The 10113-nt window shown below is 34.5% G+C and overlaps 1 protein-coding gene across 1 annotated transcript; it reads right to left on the reverse strand.

Annotated features, from left to right (window-relative positions):
- Window positions 1-4228: 4228 nt before the first annotated feature.
- Window positions 4229-7110, reverse strand: LOC6639961 (odorant receptor 88a). Its single transcript, XM_002062925.1, has 3 exons — window positions 6094-7110; window positions 4365-4520; window positions 4229-4276 (listed from the first exon to the last, which is right to left on the reverse strand). Exons 1-3 carry the CDS (start codon window positions 7108-7110, stop codon window positions 4229-4231), a joined length of 1221 nt encoding a protein of 406 aa, XP_002062961.1.
- Window positions 7111-10113: the final 3003 nt, after the last annotated feature.

Raw genomic sequence — 10113 nt, forward strand, 5'->3', positions numbered from 1 at the left:
TCGTCAGCTTTTCTCTAGTGACAGAACAATTTCGGCAATTTTTCGTTTGCACGATTGCCAATTACTTCGTTTGGTTAACCTTAAATTTTTCCACATTAGTCAGAGGAAAATATATATTGATAACAATTGAGCTGCCAGTCCTATCAACATGTCATGACTGCGCCGACTCGAAAATTCGATGCATGTCCTAGCAATATTTTTTGACTGATATTTCCAGATTTAACGATCAACGATCGTTGTGGATCATCCGATTGGATTTATTGTGTTTACTCTTGCTTTTCACAATGTGGCGACTAGTTTGTTGCTACTGCTACTAGTTTAAAAGGTTCAAGCCTTCGGCTTTTATCAATTTCATTCAGTTGAACGCTTGCGATTTAGTTGTCTTTTTCGTCTTTTGATGCTGATCCCTCTTCATTGGTCATTGGAAAAATTATATCGATCACCGTCGAGCTGCCAGTCTTATCAACATGTCATGACTGCGCCGACTCAAAAATTCGATGCATGTCCTAGCAATATTTTTTGACTGATATTTCCAGATTTAACGATCAACGATCGTTGTGGATCATCCGATTGGATTTATTGTGTTTACTCTTGCTTTTCACAATGTGGCGACTAGTTTGTTGCTACTGCTACTAGTTTAAAAGGTTCAAGCCTTCGGCTTTTATCAATTTCATTCAGTTGAACGCTTGCGATTTAGTTGTCTCTTTCGTCTTTTGATGCTGATCCCTCTTCATTGGTCATTGGAAAAATTATATCGATCACCGTCGAGCTGCCAGTCTTATCAACATATCTTTGCAAAACCTTTGGCCCAGTGTTGCAATTGTTTGGAGTTTACTTTCTTTACAATTCCAATGTTATTAACCGAGATCTGGCTTTCACATATGTAACACATAAACACGAAGGGCTAGATTAGATTTTATTGGCCCATTTTTTTCTTGGTTTCTTCTTCCAATTCTTCAATATATATTTAAATTATTTTATTTTATTTTATTTAAGTTTTGAAGCTTTTTATTTTCCTCCTAAGTCCACATGCCTTTTGCATAATCTCTTAGGAGATGTGATTAACACCGGCGCTTAAAGCATTTTCCTTATTCATTTTACTTCCGTACTTTCATTAATGTATCCAATAACCATAGCCATGCATAGTAAAGTGTTTCTACTTGAGGGCCAAACCACTTTATGGTTACTAGGCATCTGCTCGATGTTATTGTACTTCTCAATGTAGCGTTTAAATGGTATTTCTTTTCCTTTTTCTATGATTGCAAGACAGTGGAAGAAAATGTTTGCTCATTCCATTATGGCGAATAGAACTGAGAGATGAACTTTTAAATGTTAAATGTTAATCGAAAATTCTGAACATATCGGTGAGTCGTAGATGACTCAAAATTTTGCGTAAATACATCTCCTTCACGGGTGTCATGTCTATTTTAAAGAAAAGCACGTGAGATTACAGACTGATTAAGTTTTTATTGTCTTTGTGCAAAAAATTTAATAACTTGAACGCAAACCATATAAATTCAATCAATTCTGTTTAAATTTTTAAATTTTGATGTTAAATTATTTTAAACTAGCTGGCAAGCGTTGCTCTGCCCCCTTTTTTACTTGCTGGCGAATCAAATGTTTAGTTCATCCATTAAATGTTCGACGTGGCAATTTTCAAATTTTTTGCTACTTCTAACATTTGTAGCGATTACACAGCGCTGGTTCAATTCTCTATCAACATCACCAATGAAATATTTTTGTAAAAACTGATGGTCAGCATCTGGGAGTGGCAACAGTGACCCAGCCCTATGGTATATCTGACCTTGAATCTGGAATTTTTTTTCTCATAAATCAAATTGCATAGTAAGTACTAAGAAGTAATTACCTTAAAGGTCGGCATAAATCCATCTCTTATAATATTTGTAGCCCCAAAAGGTGTCGTTTGAAAGCACGAATTGTATTTTTGAATATTTTTCAAAAACTCCTTTGACGCTTGTGAATTGCCATAAATTAATGAGTGCAAAGGGTCTGGTGGAGGTTCTAATGCAGGCAAATTAACTTTTCCAGAATCACAGCACATGGCAGGCGTTTCGTTCATAAATTTCAATGCTCTGCAATGCACACATTCCTTATTCATTTGCCCAATATTGGAATATATGCTATAATCAATTGTGCTATCATAATTATGAGCCGCCAATTCCATGTTGTTGTCAACCGTGTTCGCATTACGTCTACGAAATTCTCTAACAACTGTGGCGTTTCGTGTTCGTCTACCAGTATTTGAACGTCTTGGAAGTGGCATTTTAAATGTGGTTCATATATGTACAATTCACTTAATTTTTTAAATTCTAACCTCACTTTTCTTATTGAACGCAAAAAATTGACATGTAACAGTCACGAATGCAATGATCTGGCAACGAATGCCATATAAACAATACATCAGTCATTAAATGTATGGCAGCATCACTGGTATATTAAAGCTATATGTTATACAACACTATACGTTAGAGGTATACGTTGTACAACACTGGTTCGTTATTTTAATTCATTTTAAAACGCCTTTAGTTAATTGCTTAAACTGAAAATTAACTTTCTTTTGGAAAAAAACCCTTCTTTGGGCCACAACGAACATTTACAAAAAAAAAATGGGCAAAATTGGTTGATTCCTGAATGACTTATTAAATTACAAAAAAACGGCTTACAATTTTATATATATAGAAAATATTTACCATCAAAATTTCTTAACTAAAGTTATTTCTCAAAAAATGGAATTAATTTAAAATAATACTTTTTAAATGATTTGCCAGCACTTGAACATTAAATTCTGTTATGAACTCAAAACAAATCGATTTATCATAAGTCTACCATTTAATAGAGTATTGCAACTACGTCACAGCGAAAGATGTGTTCATTTCTTTCGTTTTTTCATTTAAAATATGCAGAATGCTAACAAAACGTTGAAATGCTAAGTGAAAAAGAGAAAAAAACTAAGGAAATTCCATTGAAAAAAAAAAAAACCAACTGAGTTGTGTCTTGCGGTTGCTTACCGTGTTGAAGTATACCTACCTATATATCAGTTATTTTTTTTTATGTAAGTATGAATATAGTTTTTTTTCTTCTTCTTATATGTGTGTATATATATATAAGTAGACGACGCCATGTTGCTGATGTTGCGTGTAAAACGCATGTGTGTGAGTATGTATCAAGATACAAATATATATGTAGGTATATGTAATGCATTCGCATTATGGCCGAAACGAACGCTTGTGGCTTATATGGCATGACTCTTGTTGTTGTTGTTGTTCGTATTGCTGTTGTTTTGCGTGCCAACCACCCAAGCCAAAAGCCCAAAATGCAACAACACAGCAACAACATCTAGATAGAGAGACGCACAGAGATATGGAGGCCGTGGCAAGTTTCAACCGCATACAACTTATTTTACTACTAAACTCGCTTTTTGCGGTTGAACAAAAAAGCGCAACAAAAAATAAAAAAAAAACTACAACAACAACGAGAAGAAGACGAGGAAAACATACATTTATTGCACTTGCAGAGGGAGAAACGAACAAAAAAAAACAAAAAATACTTCCAGCAAGTCTTTTGCGGTTAGCACAAAACTATGCACTTTACCTAAAGTTTAATAGAGTGAGGGGGTGAGAAGAAGATGAGGGGAGAGAGGGGTAAACCTATGCAGCAGTAGACAAAATGGCGTACAGATGCAACGCAACAACTGCACTACATTTTTTTGGTTTTTCAATAAATTTTCAAATTTTCTGTTTTCAATTTTATGAAGTGACCAAGCTGCAATGAATTTTTGTACATTTTGTTAAAGTGTGATGAGAAATTTAATAATGACTTCTTATGCTACGGCATCTGAAGCTGAAACGCTTTGGCTGATAATAAGTGCAATTAGGCCATTGATGGAGACTGAGACTCCAACATCTCCTCCTCCTCCTCCTGCCATCGTCTTGGTATCCATCTTTTGCTCTTTGGGGCGGATGTGAAGGTGAGTCGAGTCGAGTCAAGTCGACTCTTGGCCAACTGTCGCCTCGTTAGCCACCAAAGCGTCTAACATGGGGCCCGATTTCGAGTCGCCATGTTTAATCAAATACGTGACTTGATTTCAATTTGGGCTTCATCACCAACAGAAAGAGATAGAGAGCTAAATACATAGATATCAGAGAGAGAGATGAATTGAGGGAGAAGAGTGAAATGTTACACATTTAAGAATTTAAAAGCATTATATCTATTGCGATTTGAGAAATGTAAAAAGTCTATAAGCCAATTGAAGTAGCTTCAAGAGAAAGATAGAGAGAAAACAAAAACAAAGTAACAATTAGTTGAAGAAGTTAATTTAATTAATCCAATAAAATGTTACTTACATCTGTAAAATGCACAATATTAACCTGTATCAATCCGTAGGCATCCAGTTTTTGTGTACATTGAGCAAATTGCAGCCAGAGTATCATCAATTTCCGATACTTTCGACTTCCCATATACCAATTTTGATTATACAAAGCCGTTTGAAGGCGGCCAGACTGTAAATGATATATGCAATTATATTTCAATTACTAGAATTATACAATTTTAATATACTCAAAGTGTTTTTCATTAACCAAAATGGCATTCTAATTAACTAAATTTTGGTTTGCGACTAGTTAATTGATATATTGAGATGCTCAATTGCCATAAACTCAAGAATTTTAATGCCTATAACTAAATATATTCTTAATGCAACTAATACATGTCAAAACACATTATTTTATGTGTTTTTGTATATGTTTACATGTATGTATTAGAAATTGAAATTTAACTGAAATATTTGGCTTCCAATTAAATTGTGTGATATGTTTCCATGAATGTATTCAAATCGATATTTGAGACATTCAGTCCCATCGAAGAAATGAGGCTGAAATCTAATATATGTACACTGAATGACCACATAAGGTAAAGGAAGTAGTTAAACTAATTCATTCGTTCATTGCCCGATTGTATAAAAAGAAATTAGGAACAGAATGAAATGAACGTTCAGAATAAATACCCATTTATTTTATAAAATAAATTAAATAAAAAACACCAGATGATATATGTATGTTCTTTGGAATGGATTAAATAAGCATATTCCAGATATGGCTAAATGTTTTCTGATATGTTTTGGCGCTAAAGGCTTATTTTGCGGATGTTTTTTACCTTTTCAAATCTGGAATAATTTTGGAAAGTGGTTTTTGTGTGTTTTAAAAGGTTTGATAATTCTGGAAGTTGTGTCAAATAGTTTTATTCTTCAGCTCTTTGAGTTGTCCATTTCAGTGGATTGAAGAGAAAGCGTTAAAACAAATTCTGATCTTTTTCTGCTTTGTTTTTATTCAATTCGTTCCTCGATTTTTAGTGAATATTACTAGGATATAAAAAGCCGACAAATGAGTTTCAACGACAAGAAGAATCTATAAAACGAGAATGGGCTTTACGTCTACATGAGCTAGTTCATAAGAACATATAATTATGAAATTATTTAAATGTTTTAAAGAGATAGAAGCGGAGGTAGTTAGAAACAATTTAAAATCAGAGGGCTGGGGCTGGGGCTAACTTCAACCGCGTCAAAGTTTGTATTCCCTGGCAAGTTTTTCGTTACTCTTTTCATTCCTATGGCCTTTAAAGTGGAAAACCATTTTATCAAAAAAATCTAGTATTTGCGAAAGAACGGCTTACAATCTTAGCATAGAAAATAACGAAGAAAGCGACAAAAGCTGTTTAACATAGAAATATAAATTTTTATGACATTTTCGTAAAAAGTAACGAAGTTATTGACTAAAGTCACTGTTTTCGATCGATCGTTGCAATGGGAGCTATATGATGTAGTCACCCGCTCTTGATCAAATTTGGCACAGTTATTGCATTGGATATTTACTTTCAAAGTGGAACAATGTGAATTCTTAAAAGACCACATCTATTTATATTAATGTACTATGTTTTCTTCTGGGACCTATACGACAAAACACGAAGATTATTAAAGTAAAGCATTGAATCAAGATCAACTGACTACTGCTAGTCAAAGAATTACTTTAGTGAATACTTTAAATAAGTATCAACTCTCATACTTAATTTGCAACTTACCGCCTCTTCCAATTGAGTTCCACGTAGACACAGATCGAAAGTGAATCCCAATAGAGCCAGAGTGGGGAAAAGAAATTGAAATATTTTGAATAAATCCGTTGTCTCTGTTATGAGATACAAATGCAAGCAAATGGAAGTGGCACATACGAAATTTCCAATCAAGAGGGCTGCTTTAAAGATTTCATTGTACATGCCACACAAATCATTCAAGTGCTGATGACGCGAGGCCAAACGATATATTTTGGCATAGAAAACAAAATCCTCTTCATCCAAAACCAGACTATCCCTGGCATCGATGGCGGTTATCTGACGGGTCAGAGTGTCAAAATGCATTATCAGTTGCCGCTGCATCACATAGAAGAGCATGTCGAAGCTGATGAAGAACGAAATGCCACAGACTGTGCACAACATGTCATAGGTCCAGCACAGCATATAGAGATGATGATTCTGTCGCATATTGAAGGGCAACCAACCGGCCAGCAACTGTTGATCCAAAGTAATATAGTCATCGGGTCCTTCATTGGTAAGAAAATAGAATCCCAATGGTAGGCAACAGAAAAACACTAGAGAGGCGTGGCTATAAGTTGACACAATTAGATAACGCTTCCTATAGGTATCATATACCTCCTTGAGCTGTAGTTCCTCTTGCTCGCTTAGATTCTGAGCAGATTCTCTATCCAAGGCACATATAAAACGTACTATATGATTACGTTTCAGATATAGCGACAATCCTCTGAGATTGAAATAGAGGCTGATGCTAAAGATTGGTGGATTCTGATTGGATGGCACTCCCAAATATGATGTAATAAGGAAACCAAAGCCATTGAAAAAGAAATACGCCACACTTAGGATGCCCAATCTCAAGAAGCCCATCTGAGTTGAGTTAATCAAACGTCGCGGATTCGTTGGATCCCGAGCCCAGTAGAAGGGTATCAAGCCAGAGATTTTTTGAAACCAACAATAGTTCAGAAAGTCTTCAAGACGCACCAAATGCTCTTCTTCTTCTAACTTTTCCATTTTGCTTTTGCGACTTGGTTAGACTAGTTTCAAGAAGTTCACTATGCTGACTTTTAGTTGGCTTAAACTCACGAGCCCTTTTATATATAAAAACGAGGGATATGGTCACTTAATTGCTCTTTGCCTAGGTGTAATTTAATTATTAGTTATACGCAATATGGCGAGAATATTACATAAAATGGGTTGTATTTGGTTGCTAATTTCAATTCACATGCGTATCTTTAGAAAGGGGCTGAAAGGGTCTGCTAAACTCTACACAAAAAACGGTTGGAAATAAAATTTACAATATTATTAAAAGAGTTAAAACTTATTACGTGTTCAATTTGTTGAAAATTTAAATGCTCTTTTAGATGTTTTTTTACATTATATTTTTTTCTTATAGCAAAATTCGGATTTTGTATAAACAAATAAATAATTATGTCCATTCAACTTGCATTTTAAATAGTTGTGAATCAAAATTTTTATTGAAATTAGGCAATTATAATATTTTCATTAAGGGGTTATATACCTTCTTTATCGAAGAAAACGAGGAAAGTTTGCAATTATTTCATTAAACGAATGTTTTCATTTTTAGTACACTTAAAGTACAGTTTATAAACAATGTTTGTGCAAAATTTCGTGGAAAAATATTGAATAGTTTATAAGGCGTGGCTGTTTCCCTTAGATGCCTTTTTTTGGAAGAGCCTTGCGGTAACTGGTCAACTGAAACCATAAAAGTGAACAAATTTTATTAGTTTTGTGTAATGCATCGACTTGAACGATCGTAAAGTCATCTATGCAAATGCCTAGTAACCATAAAGTGGTTTGGCCCTCAAGTAGAAACACTTTACTAAGTATGGCTATGGTTTTTGGATACATTAATGAAAGTACGGAAGTAAAATGAATAAGGAAAATGTTTTAAGCGCCGGTGTTAATCACATCTCCTAAGAGATCCAAAAGTCACAATCGTCAATTATGCAAAAGGTATGTCGACTTAGGAGGAAAATAAAGAGCTTAAAAACTCAAATAAAGTAAAATAAAATAATTTAAATTTATATTGATGAATTGGAAGAAAAAACCAAGAAAAAAATGGGCCAATAATATAATCTAGCCCTTCGTGTTTATATGTGACATATGTGAAAGACAGATGTCGGTTAATAACATTGGAATTGTAAAGAAAGTAAACTCCAAACAATTGCAACACTGCGCCAAAGGTTTTGCAAAGATATGTTGATAAGACTGGCAGCTCGACGGTGATCGATATAAATTTTCCAATGACCAATGAAGATGGATTAGGATCAAAAGACGAAAGAGACAACTAAATCGCAAGCGTTCAACTGAATGAAATTGATAAAAGCCGAAGGCTTGAACCTTTTAAACTAGTAGCAGTAGCAACAAACTAGTCGCCACATTGTGAAAAGCAAGAGTAAACACAATAAATCCAATCGGATGATCCACAACGATCGTTGATCGTTAAATCTGGAAATATCAGGCAAAAAATATTGCTAGGACATGCATCGAATGTTAGAGTCGGCGCAGTCATGACATGTTGATAGGACTGGCAGCTCAATTGTTACCAATATATATTTTCCTCTGCAATAAATTACTAATGTGAGAAGTTTAAGGTTGACCAAACGAAGTAATTGGCAATCGTGCAAACGAAAAATTGCCGAAATTGTTCTGTCACTAGTGAAAAGCTGACGAAACCACAATTAAATCTCTTACTATGCATTAGTATTGGTTATTGCATACATTTATGAAAGTACAGAAGTAAGATGAATAAGGAAAATGCTTTAAGCGTGGATCCTAACAGATCCAAAAGTCACAATCGTCAATTATGCAAAAGGCTGATGGCGCTATTGGAATGTGGACTTAGGAGGAAAATAAAGAGCTTCAAAACTTAAATAAAATAAAATAAAATAATTTAAATTTATATTGATGAATTGGAAGAAAAAACCAAGAAAAAAATGGGCCAATAAAATCTAATCTAGCCCTTCGTGTTTATGTGTGACATATGTGAAAGCCAGATGTCGGTTAATAACATTGGAATTGTAAAGAAACAATTGCAAAACTGCGCCAAAGGTTTTGCAAAGATATGTTGATAAGACTGGCAGCTCGACGGTGATCGATATAATTTTTCCAATGACCAATGAAGAGGGATCAGCATCAAAAGACGAAAAAGACAACTAAATCGCAAGCGTTTAACTGAATGAAATTGATAAAAGCCGAAGGCTTGAACCTTTTAAACTAGTAGCAGTAGCAACAAACTAGTCGCCACATTGTGAAAAGCAAGAGTAAACACAATAAATCGAATCGGATGATCCACAACGATCGTTGATCGTTAAATCTGGAAATATCAGTCAAAAAATATTGCTAGGACATGCATCGAATTTTCGAGTCGGCGCAGTCATGACATGTTGATAGGACTGGCAGCTCAATTGTTATCAATATATGTATATTTTCCTCTGACTAATGTGGAGAAGTTTAAGGTTAACAAACGAAGTAATTGGCAATCGTGCAAACGAAAAATTGCCGAAATTGTTCTGTCACTAGTGAAAAGCTGGCGAAACCACAATTAAATCTCTTACTATGCCTTACTATTGGTTATTGCATACATTTATGAAAGTACAGAAGTAAGATGAATAGGGAAAATGCTTTAAACAATAGACGCTTAACGTCGGTGTCAATCACATCTCCTAACAGGCCTATGGCGCTGTTGGAATGTGGACTTCAGATAATAATAGGCACTTTAAAACTTTAATGTGGATGAATAAGGAATAAAATGTTTTAAAGTTATAAGTGAGGGCGAAAATTAAGGAAAATATTTGATTCTATCTCAACGACTTAACGAAATAGAATGAGCTCTAACCCTTTGTGTTCCTGTATTTATACCGTGTCGTCGCTCTAGAACATTCTTACAGGCTGACTAGATGTGAGTTAGAGATGCAAAGACATCGATAGTGGCTCCACTCGATAGTTTTCGCAATCGATTAATCAAACTATCGATAGTATCGATAAGGACTT

This window comes from Drosophila willistoni, assembly GCF_018902025.1.
Source record: "Drosophila willistoni isolate 14030-0811.24 chromosome 2L unlocalized genomic scaffold, UCI_dwil_1.1 Seg196, whole genome shotgun sequence".
Taxonomy (NCBI): domain Eukaryota; kingdom Metazoa; phylum Arthropoda; class Insecta; order Diptera; family Drosophilidae; genus Drosophila; species Drosophila willistoni.

What these genes read in the sequence shown, in the direction of transcription:
- LOC6639961 (XM_002062925.1), bottom strand. Translation starts at nt 7,110, where the DNA reads ATGGAAAAGTTAGAAGAAGAAGAGCATTTGGTGCGTCTTGAAGACTTT. An exon ending in GAACTCAATTGGAAGAGGCG is followed by an intron (nt 4,521 to 6,093) that starts GTAAGTTGCAAA and finishes TATCATTTACAG; the next exon opens with TCTGGCCGCCTTCAAACGGC. An exon ending in ATATTGTGCATTTTACAGAT is followed by an intron (nt 4,277 to 4,364) that starts GTAAGTAACATT and finishes TTTCTCTTGAAG; the next exon opens with CTACTTCAATTGGCTTATAG.